Genomic DNA, 27502 nt, shown 5'->3' on the forward strand with positions numbered 1-27502 from the left:
TGTGTGGACAACAGCTCTTTATTTCACAGTGACAAATCCAGCAAATGTGCAACAAGACAGCTCCCTTTATATACTATGTTGGCCAGGGGGCCAGCCAATCAACATCGTGTGTTTTCCCTCCAAAATTTCCCCCCAAAACTGGATACATTACAAAATGCAAATTTTTATAATAACAATAAAATAGAAGTTCTGTTGTATGCAATCTGCAGTTGACTTATTTCTAGTTTCAGTCTCAGTGTGGTAATTTCAAGTTTATTTTTTACTTGCAAGATTTGTCTTTTGCTTTTTCTCCAGGATCTTAAAAGTACCTGTAATAGTACTCCATCCTCTATTTTCCCCCTCAGTAACAACCTTGTGAAATAGGTCTAAGAATGATTGGCTCAATCACCCGCCAAGCATCCATAGCTAATCAGGTACAATTGAATCTGAGCCTCTGCAGTCCATCAAGTCCTCTGTTTCCTTCACAGCCAAATCTTCAACTTTTTTAGTTGAGTATATTATAGAGACGCAATTTGTCTGATATCAAGTAAGCAAAAACCAAGAGGTTTAAGCTTGAAATGGGCAGCTGGGCCTGGCATAAAGAAGCAAATAGTATAATCTGAAGTATGTTGGATATTTATGCTAAGTGATTGTCAGTTGCCATGTACATAGGCATCATTAATACATCTCAACATGTTCCACATGCTGACTAAAACAGTATAGCCTAATTTAATGGCTCTGATACAGTTTTTATTGCCATGTCACTTGTTTTCCTTCTTCCCCGCTTCCCCTTGCCACTACGGATTGTTGTTACCCTTAAATTATCTACTCGAAATATCAAAAATTACTATAGATTCAGCAACCATCTATGCTGCTGTCTTCATGTTTTTGTATTTATACATTAAAATGAGAGAGAATCTGCACACATTTTAAATGAAACCAAATTTAATAATACATTTAAGACAAAAACCACTTAATAAACCAATTACATACATATCTAACTTTAGCCAAATGAAGTAATTGTACTTCAATAATATCAGTAAGTAACATGCAAGAGAAACAACTGTACTTAACCAAGCATTCTGAACATTAAAGGGATTATGAAGGTTAGTTGTGAGATATTCAAAAACGGTTGAATGGACATACGTATCATGCTATATTAAAATGCCCGTTTCATTTATAAAAACCACACAGTATCTTCTGCATGAACATTGTACAATATAGGTAGGCTAGATTCATACTCTTAATTGCAATTAATATCCACTGAAATAAATGGGACTTGTTCCATTTAACTAGTTCCCATTGTTTTAAATGGTATCCAGGTTAAACTAATTTAGATCTAACCCTCTAGGTAAGTTAAAAATTTATGAAGACATATATTCACTACTTGATTACTATACATAATGTAAAATGCTTAAAAACAGAACATATATACACCATAACATGATTACAGAAAGGTTTTTTAGTAGATATTATAACTTCACAAACTTATCAAAGTACGTATAGGTCCAAAATATTTTATACTTTTAAAATTTCAAGGTTAAGAATTAGATAATTGCATTTTCAGTACATGGCATGGGTTAGTAAAGTATAGCCCTCCATTTGTTGAGCTACAGTTTTTAACACCTTAGCTAATATGACCAACATATAGGATGCTAGAAGTTATAGTACTGCATCAGAGGGCCACAGTTTATTCACTATATTAGGTATTCACATATTTACTTCTTGATACAAGTCACTAGTGTCAACAAATATTGTGTCTCAATACTTCCTTTAGCCATATAAATATTTTAATCTTCTCTCACATCCTGTCTTCTCAAACCTGCTACAATTTGTTTAGAAAAATGAAAGGTAGAATATTGAGAGCAAGGGATATCAGAACAAGGAAGATGTTCTAAAAAAAATTTAAGATACTGAGCAGTTTAAGAAAATTGCTCTGTAAAACTAAAGTTGGCTGTCATAAGCACGTCTGGATTGCTGAACAAATATTTATCACAAAAAGTTATTTTGTTCAAACTCATGTGGAATTGACATGTATGAATAAAAATGGTTCTCTCCTCCAAAATATCCTAGCAATATATATTTGAGATTTTTTTACAAGAAGAATTCATATCAATCTTCCTTAATCTGAAATCTCTTTGATCTTGTAAGAGATTCTAACTTTCAGAACTCCTTGCTTGTCACCAAGTTGATGGGCTGAGGTACACAGTCCTATTTCTGTAGGAACAATTACCTATGTATCAGCAGTTGTTTTAAACATTAAGGTCCTTCTTGAAAGTCTTTGTGACAATCACTTCAGAAGCATCCTATGGTAAGAGTAGAAATGGGAAGGCCTGGAAAAAAACTAGAAAAATTGGGAAGAAAACAGGTTTTTTTTCCAAAGCCATTTTTTCCAGAAAATTTGAAGAAAAAAAAGGAGTGTGGAATATGTTTTTTTCCAATGATAATTAATATATCTATGACATGGTATTCAACCTATATAACATGAAGGCCTTAATGAGAGATTTCTGAGACTTTTTGTAAAGTCTTAAATTATTGCAAGTTCTCTCAGCTGAAGACAAGCAAATTCTAGAATACAATTCAAGTAACACTGTACTTCTCAATGCAGTTCTCAAACAAGAGAAATATGCATTTGTGCCACTAGGAGTACTGCAGAGGAAAGACTCCAATTTAGTTTACTTATGTACCTCGGACCTCCTACAGTTGAGTAATTTTTGGTATACAGTAGAATCTACTGAGTAGATGATAGTTTGTCTTCCTTTCAGGCCTTAACTGACTGGTCAGAGGAAAAAATTGTCTGACAAATTTGTTTCCCTTTTGTAACCCTTAAATGATTCCTCTTAATGTTCTCCGCCATCACACAATGATGTTTTCCTATAGTCTAGTCAGTAAATTGCTTTTTCTTTTCCTTCTCTCAGTAAAATGGTTTAGAGTTTGGAAACATTTCCACAGTGCAATTTCTGCTGAGAGCAAAGCTGCAATTTGCAAATAAGAGTGAGAAAAAATATACTTTTCCAAATGCTACAAGGATGACAAAATACATCCTTGCAGGCCAGAGGTGCCCTAAAAACATTAAAGAATACTTTATGGAATTAAATGATGAGGACCAGAATGAAAGTGCATGTTGCTTTTCCTTCCAGAGTTCTAATTCCAGAAACACTCTTTCTGCTGCTTCTGGATCATCACAAAGTGTTTCTTCACTAGCAGCCTCTTCACGTAAGGAAGTGTTGCAAACCAATACCTCAATACCTTCATTTATAGATAAAATGACACCTGAAAATCAGAAGAAAATTGATCACGCTCTTGCAAGAGCAATATATGCTTCTGGATCAGCTTTGTCAATAACAGAAAATGGCAGAAAACTTTTAAATTATTACGACCATACCATTTGCCAAGCAGACATTTCCTTGGGCAAGCCTCTTTTGGAGTCAGAATATGAGCGTGTGATGGAATCTGTACAAGGAAAAATAAGTGAAGCACTATGTCTTGCAGTACTTACACATGGACAAATGTTCGGGGAGAAGGAATCATCAACTTTCTGATAACAATACCTCAACCAGTCTTTTATAGAAGCATTGAAACTGGAGAGAACAGATACTGCAGAGTGCATCAGCAGTGAAATATGTGCAATTTTAGAGAAAATTGAGAGCGGTAAAAGTATTTGCTTTGCTGACAATGCAAGCAATATGAAAGCTGGATGGGAAATCATAATGGACAAGTATCCACACATTACTGCAATAGGATGTGCATCTCATAGACTAAACTTACTTCTTAGTGACTTCATGAAACTGGACACCCTTCAAAGGATTTATAGAAGAGCTAAAGAAGCTATCAAATACGTAAAAGCTACTCATGTTGTCACTGCAGTCTTCAAGCAGCAGCAAGAAGAAAAATGCACAGAATAAAATAGGGATACTGAAACACTGTAGTAAAACATGTTGGGGTAGAGTGGTGATCCCCTTTGAAAGTTTACTAAAAGACAAAGAAGCTCTTCAAGCAATCGAGGAGCTTAAAATTCCCAGAAATATGTGCTTGATGAGGATGTGTTTTGGGTTCAGCTGCAGAACTCCCTATAGATTTTAATGCCATTTTTTCCAGCAATCCGTGTATCTGAATCAGGCACTGCATTTTTGTCAGAAATTCCTAACCACATGGCTATGACAAAAACATCCGTTTTTGAAAATCTAAGTGCATCTCCACTTACAAGTGCTGAAAAAAGTAAAGTGAAAGGTTTTATTAAGAAACGGGAAGAATGTTGTTGCCATCCAATATATGCTGCTACAAATCTACTGGATCCAAGATTCAAAGGCAGTGTGGTGTGAGTGATGAGAATACAGCTGCCGCATTTGACTAGATTATGAAACAAGCTGGGCACGTAGGACTTGATGTTTGAAAAGTATTTTCAAATGTTGCAGAATACAGAACATCTTCAGGGAATTGGACCAGGAATGCATTCTGGGATTCTACAAAATATATCCCTCCTGCAACATGGTGGCAAGGTCTCTACACCACACAACCTCTTGCATCTCGCTTACTGCAGATTCCTGCCTCTTCTGCTGCATGTGAAAGAATCTGGTCTATGTTTGGTAATATTCACACCAATTCAAGAAACAGACTGACCTGTGAAAGGGTAGAAAAGCTTGTTTCAATCCGTGCAGCCCTAAAGATTTTAGAAGTCCATGAGAAAAATGATGAAGAGGAAGAAGAAATTGAAAATAGTAGTAGTTTAGAAAATGAGATAGAATAAACTGTACATATATGTTGTGTCTTCTGTTTGGTTTTTTTTAAACGCCACTCAAAAGGTAAACCTATGGAGCTTAAATACTAAGGTGGACCTTAACTTTATTTGCTACGGGTGTTAAGGGGCAAATCTGATTATTTTTTTATGTTGATGGTTTCTTGCTTTTTTTTTGTTGCTTTTGAGGGAAGGGGGGGGTTACCTGTTTTATTGCAAGCATAATACTTTTATATACACTGCATTTCATGCAATTTATAAAACTATTCCACACTGAACTTTTTTTTTTTCAATTATTCAAAAATTTATATTTTTTCTGGATAAAACGGGGGGAAACGTTTTTTTTTCTCATGGCTTTAAAATTTCCGGAAATTTTACATCTCTAGGTAAGATGTTATGCCCAAAATGATAACTCAATTTTTATTAAAAAAAAAGCAAGTAAAATATAAACTGGGACTATTCAGTGACATAAATCTGCAAAAGGTGTCCAACTGAACATGTTTAGCATTTACTGTTTAATACCATACATTTGTCTTCTTCAGCTTTCCATTTTCAAATTCTGATTCATGTTGGTATTAAACAGAGACTTATATGTTCAATGTATTTTAATCCTTCAATAAGTTGAGAAAAATAATATATATATAGCTTGCATATAATACAGCAAGTTGTTAAGCATGAGTTAAAATATCATGACTTACCTTTTAAAAAAAGGAATTATTCTTCCAAGTGAAATCAGAGGCTACTAAATTCTAAGCAACTGATACTGATTATGAAGACTGCATACATTAAAAGCTCAAAACAGGAAACAATCTTGAACAAATTTGACACATGATCTTCCCTATCATCTCACTTGTGAGAAGAGAGAAATGGGGGGGAGGGCAGGGTTCCTTGAGCAATCCATTTTGGGTAAAGGCAGAAGGCAAATGCCCTAACAATGATTTCAGATCAAATCTGAAATATACTTTTTATATTATTGCACCATAATCATTTGCATAAGCATATTAAACATTTAAGAGATTTATATTACTGTAGGCATTTATCATACATGTCTGAAATATTTGTGTAAGAAAAAGAAAAATACAGTAAATAAGTGCCACATGTTATAATCCATAGCTACAAACAGAATTAATCCTTTCAAAAGTTACCTTTTTAAAATGTAGTAATTGCTTTAATTTGGAGGGAACTTTTTATTTATTTGACTGTAATCTGTATAATATAAACACATTTCTCTCTGTCTCACATTAACAGTCATCACTGCAAGCTATGCATAGTCAAAAGAAAAATGCAGATCACAATATAAATATTGTGAAAAAGAGGGACCAAAAAAGAAGCTGTACATATTTCAGTTGGTAGAAGTTTCAACTTCGGCTTTGTTTGTTTCTGTCTCATTGTACAGCAGTTTTCGAAAAATACTTGCATAGAATGGTCCATAAACCTGTTTATTAAGGTTAACAATGCTAGCATACTGCGAGCCAATAGTCTCTATCTCTTTCTGAATCACACCAAGACCTCCAGGAACTGTAGGCATAGATTTTTGAAAGCATGGAGAAGCAAGCAATGCACTTTTCATGTACAAATGAATTCGTTTACCTGAAAAAGAAAAAACATACCCACACATATATGTACAATTAGACTTCCTGGCATTATTTAGAACAGCATTAATTTCTCATGAGGAATAAAAACTGATCAACTAACATGATTAACTGCAAAGCATTCACACATCAAAAAAGACAGTGTGGCTATATAGATACCGTAGCACCCTGACTGATACTGATGCATTAGAAGTTGACATCTCATCCAGTGGTGGGATTCTGCCGGTTCTAGGCGGTTCGGCTGAACAGTTTGTTAAATTGCTGGCTCACCCCGCCCCTTGCCCCACCCCTCTGCACCACTATTTATTGCCAATAAATAGTGGTGGGCGGGGCGGGCCGAGTGAGCCAGCAATTTAACAAACGGTTCGGTGGTTTTTTGTAATTTATTGGCCTTGCAGCACACCAAACCGTTTGTTAAATTGCTGGCTCACCCGCCCCTCGCCCCACCCCGCCTTCCACCCGCACGGCGCCAGCCTACCCTAGCCCATCCAGTCACTGGGGGAGACACGCGACTTTTCTCCGCCCCGGAACACTGGCTGCCCAGGCTGCAGCTGAAGGTCCGCATCGTAATGGGCTCCAGGAGGAGGAGAGGCGCCGTCTGCCCCCATGCGAAGCTCAGTCTGCCCCATTGCGAAGCTCAGTAAGAGCAACCAGAGCCGAGCGGACAGGCACACGCACAGTGGGGTGCAGGCTTAAGGTGCCACCTCCAAGCCGAGGGGCGACCTGATGGTGCAGTAGGTGTGCTGCCGTCGCCGCCCGAACGGGAGAGGAGAAAGAGATGGAGAGAAAGAGAGATGAAGGAGAGAAAGGGGGGAGAAAGAGAGATGGAGAGAAAGATGAAGGAGAGAAAGAGGGGGGAGAGAAAGAGATGGAGAGAAAGAGATGAAGGGGAGAAAGGGGGGAGAAAGAGGGGAGAAAGATGAAGGAGAGAAAGAGAGGGGGGAGAAAGAGAGATGGAGAGAAAGAGATGAAGGTGAGAAAGGGGGGAGAAAGAGAGATGGAGAGAAAGATGAAGGAGAGAAAGAGGGGGGAGAGAAAGAGATGGAGAGAAAGAGATGAAGGGGAGAAAGGGGGGAGAAAGAGGGGAGAAAGAGAGATGAAGGAGAGAAAGAGAGGGGGGAGAAAGAGAGATGGAGAGAAAGAGATGAAGGTGAGAAAGGGGGGAGAAAGAGAGATGGAGAGAAAGATGAAGGAGAAAAAGGGGGAGAAAGAGAGATGGAGAGAAAGAGATGAAGGAGAGAAAGGGGGGAGAAAGAGAGGGGGGAGAAAGAGAGATGAAGGAGAGAAAGAGGGGAGGAGAAAGAGATGGAGAGAAAGAGATGGAGAGAAAGAGAGCATTTGTAAAATATGTGATCAACCCAGTCAACTGGCTTATTCAACAGTTAACAAGGTAACAAACAGTCAATGGGAAGAATCATCTGCATAAACTATTGTAAGCCAGTGACGGGATTCATGCAGGTTTTAAATAGGAGAGAAAAAGCTAGCTGTCCTGAACCCATGCTCCTTTCAAATAACAAATCTGGCTAAAACTGGGATCATCATTTAGTGAAGGTAGAATTTCTGGATTCTGCAACTGAAATCTAAATCTAAAATCAGTAATGTACTATTAAACATAAGAAGCAGGTGGGCCCAATCTTCATAAGGGAAACAAGGGGAAGACTTTAAAAAATAAATGTATGTAAGAGAGTGCTCAGGAATCATAGGTACATTTAAACATACATTTCATATTAAGAATATGTCAAGTAATTTATCACTAACCAATTAAGGTGATGACAGCATTGTCTTCTTCAACAATATTGCAGAGCTGACCAGCCACATTTGCTTGAACTTCTTTATTTAATAGCTGAAAGCCTCTCTTTGTGAGTGATTCATTTATTGCACTACATGTCTGAATACCTATTGCATTAAGAGCTTCTTTTAAATCAAAAGTCCTGCAAGAAAGAGGGAAGGAAATTAGAAACAAAATGCTATCACATAATGCTTTTGCCTTTTTAAAAACCATTAGTTAGTCAGTCAGTCATGTGTTTACTTACTCCTTATGCATTCCTTCGAGCAAAACAAAAGAAATCCTTTTTTGTTTCTCAACGAAGTCTGGAATATCCTCAATAACTGCAGGCAGCATGTTGCTTGTTATGAGAGAAACACACGCTACAATCTTCAACTGATTCAATTTCTTGGATAATTCTTGAAGGCGAGCTTCATCTGTCATTAATGTCTGAAACAATTGGAAGAATAACATTGATGAACAATCATCAAACATCTGACCCAGTGGTGAAATCCAATTTTTTTTACTACCGGTTCTGTGGGCATGGCTTGGTGGGCGTGGCTTGGTGGGCATGGCAGGGGAAGGATACTGCAAAATCTCCATTCCCATCCCACTCCAGGGGAAGGATATTGCAAAATCTCCATTCCTACCCCATTCTGGGGCCAGCCAGAGATGATATTTGCCAGTTCTCTGAATTACTCAAAATTTCCGCTGCCGGTTCTCCAAACTGCTCAAAATTTCTGCTACCGGTTCTCCAGAACCTGTCAGAACCTGCTGGATATCATCCCTGATCTGACCATATTTAACAAAGTACATCTTTGTGAGGATGTCAACTTTTTCATCAGGTCCAGGATAAAAGAAGTCTCCTGAAAACTGTTAACTACCACCATATTTTCATTATATTCAATACTGCTGGTAACACAAATGCAAAATGCCCACATTCAGTTTCTTTATTAATATTATTTTATAAACCTTTAAGTGTAAATTAGTTTAAAGAGCAAATGGTATTGGTAAAAGCCCAAAGCTGATCCCAGCTTTCTATATCGCACATTAACCAATCCGATTCATTTAGAAGCTCTTAAATGTAAATAGGAGGATCTACTCTTCTTCTGCTGTTGCAGAATAATTGCTATTTAAGGTAGTACAATTTTAAGAGCCTGAAGGTACTAAACAGCATTTAAGACTAGGTGTTAGGCTTAACTGTCATGACTTTCTCCTGTCTCTTAAAATTATTAAAACAATGATTGTCATTGCATCTAATGGCAGCATATTCTGCAGAGTTAGGTGTTCTCATTAATTTCTATAGGACAAAGTAAGTAGGTTACCACAGAGTCAGGGCCTCAGTGAATAACTAATCACACCAAATACAAGGCATAAAATTATAATGCAATGAAATGTATGGCTGTCAAGCCATCAGTTCACATTATAAAAGAGAATCAATCTTTATCCAAGCTTGTTCTTGAAAAAGTATCTATCTATGACATTGTGGATGGCAATAACCAGAGGTGGGTTTCAGCAAGTTCTGACCAGTTCTGGAGAACTGGTAGCGGAAATTTTGAATAGTTCGGAGAACCGGTAGTAAAAATTCTGATTGGCCCCGTTCCCATCTATTCTCTGCCTCCCAAGTTCCAGCTGATTGGGAGGAAATGGGGATTTTGTAATAACCTCCCCCTGGATTGGGAAGAGAATGGAGATTTTACAGTATCCTTCCCCTGGAGTGGGGTGGGAATGGAGATTTTACAGTATCCTTTCCCTGTCACACCCACCAACCCATGCCCACAGAACCGATAGTAAAAAAATTTGAAACCCACCACTGGTAATAACTATGAACAATCTACTGGCCTAGAATCAGGCAACATGCTAACCTATAACATGACTTGTTTTTGGATTAATGTGTTGTGCTTTTCTCCATAAATCATGGTTAAGTCAACCATGATTTAAGTCTAAATTGCTATCCACTGTTTATTACAGAAAAAGAAGTATAAAAATTTTAGAAGTTCTGAGATAGAAAGCAACTTACCTCTGGAATTGTTTTTTTCTGATAATCCCACTCTAACAATTTCAGGTAGCTGTTTGTTAACACCACAATCGGGCTAAGATTTGCTTTTGAGATCCCATTAGCACCAGAAGATGATGACATTTCACAAGAAATAGAAGATAGTTCATCTTGTATTGATTCTCTTATCCATTCCGTTGTCAAGTCTAGGGCACCTGAACATTTGGAGACAGAGATAAGAAAGATCAGACTTGTACTGTTTGTTTTACAAAGGCATGTACCCAGTTCAGTAAATAAGATATGGGGAGGGGGGGATAACTCCAGGACCTAATCACCCAAAGAAAATAAAACAGGTGAATATTGAAAATTAGATAAAGTTTTTAAAAACGGACTAAACTTACAACATGACAAAGTAACATGATAGTCATGCATAAGCATACAGTGTAAAAATACATCCAGATAGTAAAACATGTAAGCCAGAGCATTTTTGCAACTCAAGGTTGTTTTACTGACAGTAATCCTCAAAAATATTTTAGAATACTTCTCTCCCTTCCCCAAATCTGTTGCAGCTTTTTGCTCAACTGCTTCAGATCTTATACAATTGCCTTTGTTGCCACTACATTGTCTCTCCCCTTTTTATGTAAACAAAGAACATACTTGGAGTTTCTTCAAGTATATCTTGGAATTTTGCTCTTTCATAATCGATCAAGTTGCGCTGAACGTGAGGTCTAAGACTCTGTATGGTAAAGTTAACCATATCCATTGTCATGAGATCCAGAACATGGAATATTTGCCTGAAAAAATACAGAAATGACAAATTTGCAGTAGGTTCAAACATTGTTACTTACATATATTTAGTCAGTCGTCCTTTCTCACAATGTGAACATGATATGTACTTTTATGATAATTTCCCAAGAGTTTAGTTTTCATAAGAAACTACATCCAATTCCATGCTTCAAAGATAAGGCATGACATCGTAAAGCTACTGAGCAGAATTTCAGCTGTTTTGCAATGTTTCTATAGCTTTATACAAACACAAAGATCACAAGAAATGATAACATAAATCCTATCTATTCTGCTTCTATCAGACGCCTGTGGAAAACTGGCAGTGCAAGAGTCACTTTTTAAACTCTTAAGCAACTAGCTTTAAAAAGCAAATAGCCATCAAGCTGGAATAGATATCCGTTGGGATTAAAACAACAACACTGAAAGCCGAGTTGAACCATAAGAAAATATAATGAAAGGGTGATTCCTTTACAAGAGCCAAAGTAGCATGGAAGTGGATGGTTGCTTTTACAAAAGGTAGGGGACAGGGAAAAAACAGAAAACTGAAAAAAAGGCCAAAGATTCACAGTTTAAAGTCAGAGTCAAGATAGTGATTGTATTTGGAATGTTTTAGTTCAGGTAAATGTCTATGGAGATTCTCAATGATCCAGGTCATGGTTGTCCCAAAAGTGCTTTTTTAAAAGGCAACTGGGCTTTCATAACTGAAGAAGCTTATTGGATGAGAAGCAAAACATCTTCAAAGAAAAACAAGAAAGTCCAGTTGCCTCTTGAAAAAGCACCTTTGGGACAACCATGACCTGGATGACTGAGACTCTCTCAGTCTATGTCTATGGACATTTACCTGGTCCAGTTGTCTCTTGAAAAAGCACCTTTGGGACATTTTAGTCCAGGGTTTCTCAACCTCAGCAACTTTGGGTTGGGTGAGCTTCAACTCCCATAATTCCTCAGCTAGCAATGCTTTAGTCAACGGTAAGTATTATTGATGTCTGAGTATCAACAGTAAAAGACAAATGGAAGGACTCTACAGGCCATGGGAATTCTAAATGGTATAAAAGACACCTGACATTTTGGGGAGGATTGATTCAGATCATTCTTTTAACCACCACCTAATGTTAAAAAGCAAATCACATACCAACCTCAACAATGCTACAATATTCCCAGTGGGCTTTAACTGGTTGATATCATTGTCCCTTACTGGAGCACACAACTTCCCCATGGTGCTAATGACATAGTTTGCAAGACCCTGGATATCAACTGCATTGTGCTCAGCCTGCTGCCTTATAAGGTCCGTGTCGAGGACTTCACAAATTTGGTTGCGCATCCTGTTAGCCCCCGGGTTCAAAAAAGAAAGAAGGATCTGCAAGATTAAAACCACAAGTCAACTAAATTGCAATTAATGACCCATAATAGAAATGTGTGTTTCATGTGGTCAAAGACACACAGAGAGAGAACCAATCGATAATATAAGTTAGGAGGAATTTCAGCAACTGTGGCTTTATGTTGCACATGCCAAACTTCCCCCTTCAAGAGCAATTAAGTGTCCTGCCCTTCCTGCCACTTGAAGTCACTCTATATACTTTGTAATTCAAATGATGTGAATGCCATACTAGATGCAAAACAGATACATGCTGTTCTACATCTAGATTATTTAACAAAAGTGTCGTTTGGAGGAACTAAGTGGCCACAAAGCTAACAACAAAGTGATTTTGGTTTAATTGGCTCCCCACCGCCACCTAATTCATGGGGGGGGGGCAGTGGTGGGTTTCAACTGGTGTTACCACCAGTTCGCTTCCATACTCAATTTCAGCACAGCTGAGGCATGGCAATCCGCTCTGCCGCTCCTATCAGCTGGGCTAAAAACGAACAAATATAGGTAGGTATAGCACAGGGTGGGTGGGAGGGCCCAACTGACGGTTGGAGCGAACCAGTTCGCTCTCACCTCACCATCTCCACTACCAGCTCGCCCAAACTGGGGAGAACCGGTAGCAACCCACCACTGGGGGGGGGGAATTCAGGGAAAACCATGGAGGCAATTTTAAACTGCCTGGAAAAATTAATACATCCAAGTTCTACTAACAACAAGAGTGTCAGTTTGGTGTAGTGGTTAAGGAATCAGGCTAGAAATGGGGATAACATGAGGTCTACTTCTTAGGAACAAAGTCAGCTGGGTGACCTTGGGCTGGTCACTCTCCCCCAGCCCTAGGAAGGAGACAATAACAAACCACTTCTGAAAAATTTTGCCAACAAAACAAGGAATAACCCAGGCGGTTGCCAGGAGGCAACACTGAAACAAAGATATGCAGTCACACACAGACACCCCATCCCCACCCACTGCAAAACCTTTAAAAACTACAAAATAATGTTATGATATTAGGTAATGTTATGGTAAAATGTTATAGTCATAGCAGGATCTCATTCAGGCCTTGTTTAAGTACTCAGCGTACAAATACTAACACATATAACTTTCAGGCAAAGCCTGCCAGACACATACATTTTTAACCGGCTTTCAGCACTGACAGGATAAGCTGAGCAGTTATTGTGGTCACCTTGAACATATAACAATGCTACATCAGAGTCTAGCATCACTGTAGGCAAATATTGGCCAAATCAGCATTTTTCCTCTGAGAACTGGACTACTGAAATATGTAACAGTTGCTAGTCATTAATGCTGGTCCCTACCATACCCCCTTGTATGTAAGAACAAGTATTAAAGAAGTGCTACAATGAATGCTATCAAACTTTGTATAATTCTGCTTCTGGGAGCCATGCCATCATAAACAAAAAGAAAAAGCATGCTAAGCTTCAATGTATCTACATATAGATATTTTTTTTTAATCATTTCTTTCTGTCTGTTATAAAACTTTCCAGCAATCTTCCTCACCCTGGTTGCCTCTCAGGTGTGCTCAAACTCAACTTTACCATTCTCCCAACCATCATTGTCAAGCCGCCTGAAGGACAGTTAGACTAGGGATATCTTGAGAGGCTGCCCACTTTACATCAGAGGTCTTCAAACTTGGCAGCTTTAAGACTTGTGGACTTCAATTCCCAGAATTCTCCAGCCAGCATAGAGAATTCTGGGAGTTGAAGTCTACAAGTCTTAAAGCTGCCAAGTTTGAAGACCTCTGCTTTACATCTACAAATTTTGATTTACGGAATGCCAATGTACAGAACCTGCTCCATGGCTGCTTAAAAACAAACTCAGTTTGAGAGAGCAGGACCAAACCCCACCTCTTTAATTTCCTCAAAGAGTTTGATTGCATGCTCATACTCAGGAGGGTCTTCCTTCAAATCTTCTTCCAGGCGATCCCAGAATGCTTTATGTACAATTTGTTTAACCCTTCCAGGCAAGCTGTCAGGTATGAGAAGGAAAAGACAGGAGAGTATAAGCATTCAAAGCATTCAAAGAAAGCAAAATGCTAAAACAAAGCTCCTGCTTAGAGGAAAGGACCTATCATTTCATTAATAGAAAGATCCTAGCCATAGCAGTTTATAAACCAAGGATCAGGGTTCAATTATTTGTGGAATGGGCCATTGCAGTTGTTACAGAGGCCATGATTTGTGTGATATGTAACCTTAGCCAATATTTACAGGAATACTGCACATTCAAGTTCTTTTTTTTTAAGTAGCAATGTTTATGTCTCATGGGCTTATCAGTTTGAATCACAAGCTTAACCTGAAAAAAAAACCTTGCTTAGCTTTTTGAGTATATTCTGTACTAAAAGATGAACATTAGAAAGGACCCCTGAAACTATGCAAACCATTTGTGATTGCTTGTTGATCTGTTTAAAAACTGGCTCCCTTTTCCCCCATCCTTTTAAAACCTGAGCCTACCTGTTGTGTGTGTGCTCTATGCGTTTCAAATGAAAATTCTCATTTACAGCAATTTCATGAGCCAGAGTCAGGTTTGACAGATTCCTTGCAGCTGCCATCATTTCATCAAAAGTAACCATTTTGGGAGGGCTTGTTGCTGGAATCAAGAAATAAGACATACGACGCGTTGACTTGACATGAAAGCCTATCAATATTTTACATTTCTGAGAGAGTTCTTCACTTAGTGTTTAAAAAAAAGTTTACTTTGAATTTGTATTTTCACTTAATACCTCCTTTTTTTATTTTGTTATTTTTTTTGCAAATTCCAAGCCAGGAGATTTTGTTACCCGAAATTCAAAAACTGCCAGTCCTTGTTCCTCTATCATTGTTCCTATAACAGGATGTTAAGTGTTTATTCCTGAGCAACAGGCTAACTTAGAAATTAAATTTAGGACAAGTTAATTGAGCCTCCCCACCATCCTATTGCTGGGTTCACATACCATACTCATACTACCCTTTGTTTTGGCCTGCATGTTCAATTGATATCCTCCTGTGGCTAAAATCATGATTTATGAAATCAATCAACCAACTGTACCTTATTCAGCAAGCCCTGGTTAATATGTGCTGCCCCAGAGAATTCCTCCTTTCTACTTGACCCTTTATACAAAAGCTAATCAGACTGGCATTTATGCTTTATTTTGACAACAAAAGCAGAACAAGAATGATAACTTTACTCGAAGGAGGCAGATTAACATCAGAGATTCAAGTGTATATGGAATTTCTCAGTTATCCAGATCGTAGTTCTCCCAAAGGTGCTTTTTCAACAGGCAACTGGATTTTCTTGTTACCAGAAAGTCCAGTTGCCTCTTGAAAAAGCCACCCTTGTGACGACCAAAGATTCAAGAGACTTTTCACTGCATCAAGTTTAATCCACAGTTGGCCCATTCTGTCTAGTGAAAAGGCCAACTCTGATTTCTGGACATCAGAAATTGCTTGCTCTTTGAAGTCAATTAATAAAATCTCTTTAAAAATGTATCTAAATATATGTGTTTAATACTGGATGTTTTCTATTTATTGGCATGCTACTTGTTTCTATTTTTACAACAGTTACTATTTCCCTTTTACTCAATTGCAAGGTATTTTATTAGATAAATCCAACTGAAAATGTATTAATAAAATCAGTGAGTAAATAAACACTAAGCAGAAGTGAATTAAAATGAGGAAATACACATTCTATTCAAAGTAAAAATTTTCAAGCATCTTGGTGAAATGTTTTTGCGCAAAATTACACCATAAATTATAGAATGTTCTGGACCTGTTCTAAGATGATCATTTAGTTCAGCCAAAGGACAACTCAAGCATTTTGCTATTTTATACTTTTTCTGCAAAATTTCAAAAGTACCTAAGGATATGGCTGGCATATCATTGCAGACAGCAATTATAAACATAATTTAGGAAATTCCTTCGTGATATCTTTACTAATGCCTACCATCAATACATGGGCAACTGCTAGGATTCAAACCTGTGTTGGTCATAAATTAATGATAATCTCACATTCTGGAAATCTGTTTTACCCACAGGATTTGGCATGATGTCATGGAAGATAGCTAAAAAAAAACCCTTCTAAAATGTGGCCAGCTTCAACTCTCACAGGAAACCACTGAAATTTTGCACAATTTGGGAGATTTTGAGTGTTCCAAGGACAGAATCTGGAAGTATCAGACACACTGCATTGTCTCCTTTGACAAAAATTCTACAAATGCCCAAATAAGACCAGAAGATAATAGTCCACCAACATCCTCCTCAAAATGGAGGAGGATCTGCATATCCAATCTAAACTTATCCCAGACATAGTGCATGGTAATCTTGCAGGAAACTGGGTTGAAATAGGTTAGTTTAGTGATTGATTAGTTTAAGAAAAAGGATTTTTAAGTTATATATTTCGGGGAGTGGAAGAATTGGATAGAACTGAATAAATGTTAAATTTGGAGAAGGCTGCTTTGAAATGTTAAATTAATATATATAAAAGTAAAGGTTATGTTGTTGTAATAATAATAATATTTTATAAGTTTGAGGGAGGAGAAAAAGGGTAGATTGTGAAAAGCGGAGAAAAGCGGAGTTATAAGAATACTATGCTAAGGGTCAGTATTTTGAGGAGTGAGTAAGGGTATGGTAAAATATTATGTAATTAATTATGAATTAGTTTATTGTTGTGAAGAAGAAGTCACAGGGGGGGATGGGTGGTGAGGGGGGGTTAGGGAAGAAGGGAGGAAAAGGGGGAAAAACTTGTATTCGAAAAACTTTTTCAATAAAAATAAAAAAATAAAAAAATAAACTTATCCCAGACCGTTTTGGCAATTCAAAGGCACATATCCCAGTATGTGCTTCTTGCTTACAGGTTGGAGAACTGGGCTTGCTTGAAGAATCACTGGTAAAACTCTGCCTTGAGTATTCAGAGTCGCTAGATGAAGAAGTTGCACTTTCTGAAGATCGCGAAGAATCACAGTCACTGCTCTGCTCATCAGTGAAAGGCATTTTGGATCACTTCTGTTAATCCAGTAAATAGAACCTGCCAAATTTTTAAAAAGGGGTTTACTAAAATTTGTTTGATACAGTTATAAGAAAGTCTTTAAAAATGTTATCACTGAAGAGCATTAATACTGAATTGAAATGAACAGTAGTGTTTACTCCAGTGTTTAATCCACATTTTTTTACTACTGGTTCTGTGGGCGTGGCTTGATGAGCATGGTTTGGCTTGGTGGGCGTAGCAAGGAAAGAATACTGCAAAATCCCCATTCCCTCCCCACTCCTGGGGGAAGGATATTGCAAAATCTCCATTTCCACCCCACTCTGAGGCCAGTCAGAGGTGGTATTTGCTGGTTCTCCAAACTGCTCAAAATTTCTGCTACCAGTTCTCCAGAACCTGTCAGAACCTGCTGGATTTCACCCCCTGGTTTACTCCAAATAAGTTAACTTTAAAATGGAAGGAATCCATAGATTCAATGAACATATGGGAAGTAGGTGAGGGTTTCTTTCTTCTAAGCTTCCTTTGAGAGATGGTGTCATCTGGCCTTTGGATAAATCTGATATGCAAATATTGCCTATCTTAAATACATCTATTTTAAAGTGGAGTTTAAAATGGAATCAGGCAGTATTTATTAAATGTCTTTGGATTTTATACCAAACGTGGCTTAAACTGTGTAGCGTACAAAGTAATGCTGAGACTTTGGGAAAAATAATTAAATAAGACACTGAACCTAGACATCTTTATTCATAATCACAGATTATGTTCTTTATATGATACAATTTTTATTACATCTATTCCCAATCCTGGTCACCTCCAGATTTGGCCATTTTCCTAGTTGATGATCATGACAAATTGTGAACAAATAAATTACTGAATGTTAGTCAAAACTGTATACTAACCTGTGTAAGCAAATACCAAATGAAGTTATCACAATTGTCTAGAGGTAGTCTAGATGCAGCCCTCTTGAAAATTAAAAAAACAGATACTTAAATCAACACTTAGAATTTAGCTAATACTTCAAAGGATTTTCCACATACATCATTTTATCAGTCTTTACAGGAATTGTATAAGACAGATTCATATTCTAAGATAAAAACCTAATCTGGGTATTTAATGTCTAATGTTAAATAATGAAAATCATTTTAGGCTATAATCTTATAGAATTTAGGATAGCATTTTATGGACCACTGGATTCCTTGGAAATTGAGATGCTCTTCCTTATCAAGATGCTATTATCTAAACTCTGCATAACTGAAGAAGTTCCATTTTTCACTGGAATTTTAAATAGAGACAGTGTGCAAGGGGGCTTCCTTTTGGATATGAATTCTAGCACCTACTACTAGAATCAGACTAACAGAAGCTTTACTTCATTTTCTAGGACAAATGATCCTTACTCTATTCTTGTTAATAAAGAGTTACTACAACAAAAAGAGAAGCAATCACTTTGAATTCTTTGAATATTCAAAAATATTTAACCAGCTAAATAACTGGCAATCATCCAACTGATCAACTTAGAATATTTGTCTAGTGGGTTAAATAATGTGCCAATTTATGCAACATGAAACCCAACATTAAGGTTAGTGTGATAAGCGATTTAAACGAGTCACGACTCAATTCATATACTTTATCCATTATTATGCTAAAAGCCCTATTCACTTTTGAAAAACCCATTACTGAAATTCCATTATTAACATATAACACTTCTTGTAGTGAACCATCAATAATTCTCATGATTTAATGCAATTAAATACTTCCTGTGCCACGGAAAAACAACCATCTCTAGTGTTGGTCAGATAGATTAATAATCCCACCAATCATATCTAGGTCCACGTGCAGAACAGGAAATAAACATGACATCATACAATTTAAAAACTACAGTTGGAATTTACATAGTCATACAATTATTAAACTGCTCTGGCAATGAGTCAACAAGTACTTAATGCAAGCATGAACTTCTTGTTTACAACATGAAAATTTTCCAGATGTTCCTCGGTTCCATAGGAATCTTCTTAATCAAAACTACTAATGAACTGAAAGCCAATTAATTGTAGAGAAGGTGCCCTCTTTGTGGATTTGAGGATTAGCTCTACAACTGGTGAAGGAGAGACAGATTAGTATGCTAGTCTTCATTCCTCTTCATTCTTCTTCTTGTATGTATACTTAATAAGTTTACATACAAGAATAAATAATGAATAAATAGAACGAAACCAGTTATCCTAACTTTGTGTCTTCAAGATGTGTTAGCATATGGCAAGGAATTATAGAAACCATTTTTTTAAACCAGGAGGACAGAATTTAATCAGGAGGACAGAATTTGTGGAAAAGGGACCAAAATATCATCGCATGTAACAGGCATTTTTTACTTTTGAATATCAAAAGGGTAAGTCACAACACAGCTGTCATTTGTTTGAATGGTTCAACTAAAACTTTTTGTCCTCAAATATACAATATACTTTACAGCAGCAGCATAGTTGCCCACTCTTGATTTGCAAGTGAAGTTCCTTATGCTAAACAGTAATCTTGATGATCATGGTAATAAAGACCTAAAACATTTTATTCTTGGGCAGTTATAGAAAAGCTATGACAAGGTAAACAAAGGCATAGTCTCAAAAGCAGCAAATAAAAACTCTCTGGTGCATATTTGAAGAACAAGTTAGACTATAAACTATGGTTTATCAATTGCAATAGCTGATTTCACCTAGTTCACGAAGCCAAAATCAAATAAATTACACTATTGTTTACCTTGATGTGTGAATAAAACCACAATATGAATGACACAATCTAGAAACAATTTACCTACTGTAACTTACAAATGTCAGATCCAATGAAGAAAACTGACACAATGACAGAACTACATACTTGAGAGTTTTGAAACTTTATGTCATATTGCATGAAGTACACAAGAACACGAGTCACTGAGCCAGGCAATTAAATGAGACTGTCCCTCATTTGCACAGAGCATGATGACTCCAGAAAGAAATTTGAGTTGCTTCCCTTCCAACTTCATTGTTTCTTTCTTTGGACTCTCTAATCTTTGCTCTTTTTAAAATAGCTAATAGAAATAAGCTTCCTTTCTGAGTACATTCTACTTCTCAGATATTACCATACTGACATTAAGAAATGGATCTTCTTTTTGACTTTTTGCTATATGTGATGTAGCAATCATTAAAATATACGTTTCCATTTTCTGGAAAAGGTTTTAGGAAAATAATCCTACATAAAAATAAATCAGCTACAGAAAGTTGCAATTTAAAAACGCACACATCAAAGATGTTTGTGTATACAATGCACACAGTGTGAACACTGTGCATCAATGTAGAACCTGGATACACCAATGACCAAATAACCACCTACTAATATAGTAGAAAGAAGGATATGGTTATTTCTGAGTGCCATAATATTATTCCCAGGATATATTCTGATTCTCAAGCTTAAAGGGATAATCTTTACATAGATCAAACCAAGCTACCTATTCACATACTGATTTTATATCTTATTGAGAAGCAAGGAAGGATGGTAGTTGCAAATAGTTTTCTTACCTGCTTACTCAGAATATATATACAAAGCATCAAGAAAAATATTTTTAACTTCTTTTTCAAATTGCATACATCAGAAATTTACTAAAGCTAAACTCATTCATTAGTCTCTCTCCTCTACTCCTTCCACTGCTTAAACAAATAATAAATTCCTACGGTTTCACCAGCCCTAAATTGCAAATAGGAGGTATTTGGCTAATGTTGTTAATTTGTCATTTCACATTATGAAATGAGTTTGCCCTTAACTGACTTAAAAGTTCATGTTTACAAGAAGACAAACCCCTCCACTGATAAAACAGACATTAAATGAGCATGCTGACAAAAGCCAAATAATTAAATCAATAAGAAACTGAGAAGAATGGAAGGAGCTGCTGGTAGAAAGTTTCTGATGTTCAGTTATTTGGGATGTAAGGTTTTCTTTTAACTTTTTGCTGCAGGACCATGTGAAAAACCTGGAGGTCTCAGAAAGTTAAGGACAGTCAGCAGGTATGCAACTATATATAGATGCAACCAACCAGAAATAGAGTGATAGAATCCATGCATCACTGGAGTGGACAGGATTGTGGAGTGGATAAAGTTGCAGCCTGCACATTTTATGCTATCTTGGGGAACTGGAAAGCTACTACTTAATAGCCTTATAAGAGAAGGCAATAAATAAAAGTAAATATGAAGAGCTCTACATACTTCACTTACTCACCCTAAAAAAAACACATGATAGATCTAGGTAGCATATCTGTCCTGTGTGCAACTATTTAGGGCATATATACATAACAAATAAAAGCAGAACCTAAAATAGAAATTCACAGCCTTATTTTGGTTGGAAAATAAACTTCATTACAAATTACACTGTATAAGAAAACTTGAGATAGTATTTAAATGCTTAAAAGGATATTAGTTAAAAACAGAAATACATACATAGGTGTGACCTATTAATAACTTGCTTACCATGTTTACTGCACTACTTTTAGACTTGCCTATCCTGGTCAATCCTTACCTGTTCAAGAGTTGCTCCCTATGTGAGATTTGATGCAGTTCATGGGCAGTTACACTTTCAATATGTATTCTGAAGATCATTTAAGAAGTGTGTAGCAGATCTGCAAACTGGGACACAGAAAAGAAGAAATTTGAATAAAACCAATATAATTGTATAGCAAGTTGTCAAGGTATGTATTGTGCCTATTTGGGGTAGAAGAAATGAGATAAGATGGAATTTGCATAGCAGTTTAGACTCTTCACTCTCCATCACCATCAACATTTACATAGTTGTGAAACACTTGCAATTTCATTTTTGAGCAATAGTCATTTCTGCATGAATATCTTCACAAGGATATCAAATATTTTAAGCTGACACAGTGATTTTATTAAAATATCACTTTACTCTTACATCTATCAGTAAATACCTGTAGCGTAAACATAACATTAACTCATGCATAAACTTGCCAAAATCCTAATGATAACCTGGGGAAATCACTTCAAAAGAGTGGGATTATGGAGATTCATGCAATGTCCCAGTTGCATAATTCTACTCACAAATGTAGATCCTGTAGTGGCAGCTTGCATTTTTTTAATTACTAAAAACGTTTCATTTTTCCCAGGTTGATGCTTCTAATAATTCTTATCTTTTGCTAAGGAATAATGTGAGTTGAAAGCTAACCCATCTACACTCTATGCTAAGACAAGGCTGGAGAATAAATAATTCTTTGAAGAAGCAGAAAAATAAAACAGAAAAGTGGTTCATTTAGTATCTCATAATGGGAATCAATCATTTAAGGAATGTGCGACTTTTCTTCTTGCAGACAAGAGAATCAGTGCTGACCAACTTAAGTAATAGTACAATACTTCACTTACAAATTCTTGTTCTGTTTGTTTCTTGTGTTTCTCTTTTCAGAAGAGAAAAAGGATTTAAGAATATACCGATCAGAGTAAATAAGTCAGCATGACTCTTTATGGCTCTATATCAGTGGGTCTCAACCTTCCTAATGCCGCGACCCTTTAATACAGTTCCTCATGTTGTGGTGACCCCCAACCATAAAATTATTCCTAAAACCATTGAAAATATGTGTTTTCAGATGGTCTTAGGCGACCCCTGTGAAAGGGTTGTTCAACCCCCAAAGGGGTCCTGACCCACAGGTTGAGAACCACTGCTCTATATGACTTCAGTGGAAAATTTACATTTTGTGTGTGTGTGTGTGGTGGGGAATTAGCAGATATCATAAGCACATCTTTTTGTTTTTAACTCAGAAACATAGCAACCCATATACAAAGGTATAGCAACAATCATATTATCAACCTCCCAATGAATGGAAGCTAAGCAGCAACACTTACTATACTAATTACAGAGGTGTAGATAATTAAGTGGGAAATAGGTTTCTTTAATGAACTTTTGTTAACAGCTAATTCCATAATGTAACATCATCATTAGGTGAGAATTTAATTTGATTTTATCAGTAGTGTTTCGCTTAAGTAGATCAGTTTAAGAAAACATTGCATGTGCATCCTAATCCAATAACCCTACTGATGTTTGTAAATCTGACTCTGCACATTTAGTTTTATGTATGATTTATTGCAAACATTAATCCAGAAAACAGAAACTCCTCGTTTTTCTCCTGCTGTGAGCTAAATTCAGTCTTTGGAGCAGCAACCTTTTTCTTTGTTTTCTCCCTGCATGCTAGTAAGAAAGAGACTCTCCAGAGATCTAAAATAAATACTCACAGAAGTAGGTTCTGCATGGACTCTAGCATTAGCTAATCATTTAGATTGCATAATTTTTACCAAGAGTTACGAATTCTTTAGTGACCTTTCAACCTATTGTTCTTTCCTACTCTTGCATTTTTACTAAATGCTTCAGCTCTCCTAGCATTTTCTTTAAGACTAAGGCAAACATGACCTGGGAAATCCGTAAATGGACCCCCGTTCTTCCCGCTCCCGCAGTATCTGTATTTCACACCTAGATTATTCTTCATTTAAAAGGGTAAATGCTAGTTTATGAAGTAGCAGCTCTAGAAGAAAGAAGGCTTGAACTCCCCCAGAATATTGCTTTCCACATTTAAGTTACTCCTTTGAAACTAAAGTGAATTCTCCCAAAGGGAAGAGAGAAAGTGCATCTCAGTTAAATTACAGTCCATTATTAAGATGAAGAGACAAAAGCTTACAGAATTTACAGAATTCTTCAGAATGTAGTCTCTCCCTCCCCACCCGCTCAAGAAAATATCATTCATTTAATCATCCATATTTATTGCAGGTTTATTTAATGCAAGTCTTCTGCCTGGAGGTATTGAACAATGGGTTTTGTACCTCTATATAGAAATAAAACTTCAGAAAATATAATAGTGAAAAAATATGGTTGCACCACAATTCTATCAATGTTAGGATTCTTAAAATATTGCAAAGTTAGAATTCATAGAAGTTAAATCAAAGGGATTAGTGGGGAAAGATGGTGAGCATTCTGGATTTGTCTACTCTGCCATCCTTTTAAAGTGAGTCATTTCCTTTCCTATCATGGTGCAGGTGCTATCATTTTTGAGAATTTGTGGGAAATGTTTTTCTTATATCTGTTATCACTTTTATGCACTTCCCTTGGATTTTTGCATCTGCTTATAGAATCTATCTACCTACCTACCTACCTACCATCACTATTGTGGATGATCTGTTGTCTGTGTTGTGGCGACCTTGGTACTCTCTGAGCTTGGTTGTTTTGTTATTGAGTAATGAAACATCTACAAACAGCCACGCTTAGTGTGTACCAAAGACTCTACAGTTCAACCTTGAGCTAGAAATATTCTCTTCTATTACTCTCTGTATGTTTACTTCCAGATTAATTTTGTCTGCTTTTAATTTTATAAGCAAGTTATCGTTAGATAAAATGTAAAGAAAGTTCTTTTTGTTTGGAGCCAAACATTACCAGTTTTCTGGATTTTTTTTGCCTGTTTAGAAGATATGATTTATCACTTTGTTTTAGACAAACTGTATGTAAAAACCATGAATATTCATGATGATTCTTGTCTCAAACAGAAGCTTCTTGCATTATGTCCCAGATCCTCAGATTTGTGGTTTTGATGTTTAGTTTTAGGCAGAAATCTATGATCAGTGTTTTAGCAATTATTTCAACTGGATCCAATGTAAAAAAAAATAATGATACAGATTCATGCCTTGAATCCAAGTATCCAATCAATTGATTGGATCTATTGTGATAGTTCATTGTATATGGACAAAGGTGTTTTGTGATTTTAGAATGATTTTATGTGACTCCCTTTAAAAATGATGCAAAATCAAATGATCTCTCCCCAACCCATTATTTGTGTCATGTTGGAGCCAAAAGTGGTGAGATCCATGATTGTCAAATTGTAAGGACCTGACAGACATAATTTATTTCTTGATGATTTCATATAGGTTGCATGTAAAAATGCAGGCTTCAAATTATGTTTTAATACTGCAATGGGATCAAAAGGACTCATGACTAAGAAGCCTCATTGAATGCTGGCAAATGCGTCCTGTGATTTGAAGGTGGTTTCACATGAACTCATGGAAAAAATCCTGAAAAACAAAGAGAATCTGTGTAGAAATAGAAATGATGAGCTGTGCAAATGTTACAGTGTATTCTGTGCTAATAGGCATCTTATGATTTAACAGTTATTATTGCTTTTAATGTACATTTAGAAACATTTAAGTAATTTTCTATTATTTGTCAAATTACGGAAAAACCAACACTGTTAATTAAGATAATGATTTAAGTGCAAGAATGTTTGTAAACATGTGAACCATATGCTACCTAACCTAAGCTGCAGAAATCTAGACAGCCACCATACAGAAGTTTTGCTTTTTAATTTTCAAATATAGTTATAAGGAAATTGACTAAAATAATAATAAAAATGCAATGCATAAATACATAACTCTTGCCCATGGCTCCTCTGTAGTGGTCACCCAGATTTTTCTGGTGGTGACACCTGAGACTTTATTTCCATAAGCCTAAATGCAATGGGCAGAGTAAGAGGACGTACAGGTAGTCCTCGACTTACAACAGTTCCTTTAGTGACCACTGGAAGTTACAACACTGAAAACTGTTGTTTTTCACCCTTATGACCGTTGCAGCATCCCCATGGTCACATGATCAACATTCAGATGTTTGGCAACTGACTCATATTTACGACGGCTGCAGTGTCCTGGAGTCATGTGACCACCTTTTGCGACCTTTTGACAAGCCAAGTCAATGGGGGAGCCAGATTCACTTAACAACCACTTTACTAACTCAACAACTGCAGAGATTCCCTTAACAACCGTGGCAAGAAAGCTGGCAAAACGGTCTCACTTAGCAACATAAATCCTGGGCTCCACTGTGCTCGTAAATCAAGGACTACCTCTACTAGCCGTCAACAACACGAGAGAGCAGCGTCCTCCGCCGACTCTCTGTACCGTCCAATCTTTACAAGAGCAAATGAGTAACCCGACGCCCCTCCTTGGATGGAGGGCGAAAACAGCAGCTCCTCCTCGGCTTGGCCGATTCCCCTCCCCGCAGATGTATTTTTGGCGCCGGCTCAGAGGCTGCAAGCCTCCTGGCAGCCTCCGCTCCAAACAAAACCAGCGTTTCCAAGGAAAACCTCCAAAACAACAGCTCGCTTCTCCGCCTTCACGAGCTCTGCAATTTCTATCAAGGCTTCCGGATCTTTAACCGCATCCGACAAGTTACGGGGAAGGGAGGGTCGTTAATATATATATTTTATATATATATATATATTTAAAGTGTTTCGGAACACTTGTCCTCGGAAAGGACAAAACAAAATAATTTGGGTTGCCAACGACTGATTCCTCCCCCCCCCCAAAAAAGGGAAATTATTGCTCGCCTCCCCCCCTCTCAGCTTTCCCCGACTGCAAAAGCGCGCTTTGCGGTTGAGGGGCGAGAGGAGTCACCTTGAGATCGAGCTTGCTCCCCCACCCCGCCTTATGTTTGTTTAGCTAGGTTTAAACAAGCCAACATTTGCCGATATTCGACAAACGGCGTAAGCCAATAGCCATTGTTTGCAAATCCAAACCGCAGAGTCCGACACGGGCTTTGCTTCCCCGTCAAGGGTCCAGCCAGAATGACAGGCACCCAGCCACTCACCCACCGCTCACGGGTTCTCCCCAATGCAAGCGAGGCTTCAAAGGGGGCAATCCGGGGTTCAATCATCGGTATGATTCTCGGGGTTGGGGAGGACGCGGAGCGCTTCTTTCTCAAGAGGAGGAGGAGGAGGAGGAAGGCAAATCGAGACCCACTCACCGCAAGATACCCCCTTTCCAAGCAGAGGAGTCCTCGGTTTCCCCCCCACCCTCACCCACCGGTTCTGCCCGGGCTGCCCCTCAGCTGTTGTCACTCGGGCTTTAACTCTCCATCCGCTTCCCCCGTTTGGTTATACATAGTCTTGGGCTGTCTTATTAGCAGCTGCCTGGACGCTCCCACTTCTCTGTGAGGAAGGGGGAGGTTAGAAACGTTTCGTTCCGTATCTTAACCAACGCGACACGCAAGGGAAGCGACACTCGGAGAGCGAAACGATAAGCCTTAGGCCGGACAGGTCGAAGCCGGCGGCGGGGTACTTTTCCAAAAAGGGAAGGCAAATCCCGTCCATCCGTGAGAGGAGAGCTTGCTCCCCTTCCCCTGGGTACGAATGCTCTCTCCCGGCTGGAGGGGCGGGGCTGAGCGATGTTTACGGAAGCGAGCGGGTGTCCCCAGTTCTCCCTGCTTGCTGGGCTCGGGAGGTTGCCTCCTCCGGCGGTTCATGCTGTGGTTGGGCGCGCCAGCGCTG

General features: G+C 37.7%; 1 protein-coding gene across 3 annotated transcripts; it reads right to left on the reverse strand.

Moving 5' to 3' along the window:
* TCP11L2 (t-complex 11 like 2) lies at positions 1–27079 on the reverse strand. Of its 3 annotated transcripts, XR_011600657.1 has the most exons (13): positions 26980–27079; positions 21721–21827; positions 18090–18152; positions 17060–17232; positions 14685–14820; positions 14082–14202; positions 11990–12210; positions 10725–10861; positions 10092–10282; positions 8340–8521; positions 8065–8237; positions 3365–6304; positions 1–3252 (listed from the first exon to the last, which is right to left on the reverse strand). XR_011600657.1 is itself a non-coding variant. In XM_070948060.1 (12 exons), exons 4-12 carry the CDS (start codon positions 17196–17198, stop codon positions 6057–6059), a joined length of 1548 nt encoding a protein of 515 aa, XP_070804161.1. In that variant the 5' UTR covers positions 17199–17232; positions 18090–18152; positions 21721–21827; positions 26980–27079; the 3' UTR covers positions 1–6056. The 3 variants fall into 3 exon arrangements, 2 of the variants coding, with proteins under 2 accessions (XP_070804161.1, XP_070804163.1); XM_070948060.1 differs by having other exon boundaries at positions 1–6304; XM_070948062.1 differs by lacking the exon at positions 18090–18152 and having other exon boundaries at positions 1–6304.
* Positions 27080–27502: the final 423 nt, after the last annotated feature.

The sequence above is a fragment of the Pituophis catenifer genome, unplaced genomic scaffold (assembly GCF_029215685.1).
Source record: "Pituophis catenifer annectens isolate HBS135680 unplaced genomic scaffold, rPitCat1.0.hap2 SCAF_7, whole genome shotgun sequence".
In the NCBI taxonomy this organism is placed as follows: Eukaryota; Metazoa; Chordata; class Lepidosauria; order Squamata; family Colubridae; genus Pituophis; species Pituophis catenifer.

Bases quoted from the DNA above. Each gene is read 5' to 3' on its own strand.
- TCP11L2 (XM_070948062.1), bottom strand. From the start codon at position 17,198: ATGCCTTTCACTGATGAGCAGAGCAGTGACTGTGATTCTTCGCGATCT. The intron at 10,283-10,724 runs GTATGTTCTTTG...CCAAATGTTCAG, and splicing joins TATACTTGAAGAAACTCCAA to GTGCCCTAGACTTGACAACG. The intron at 8,238-8,339 runs GTAAGTAAACAC...TCTTTCTTGCAG, and splicing joins CTCGAAGGAATGCATAAGGA to GACTTTTGATTTAAAAGAAG.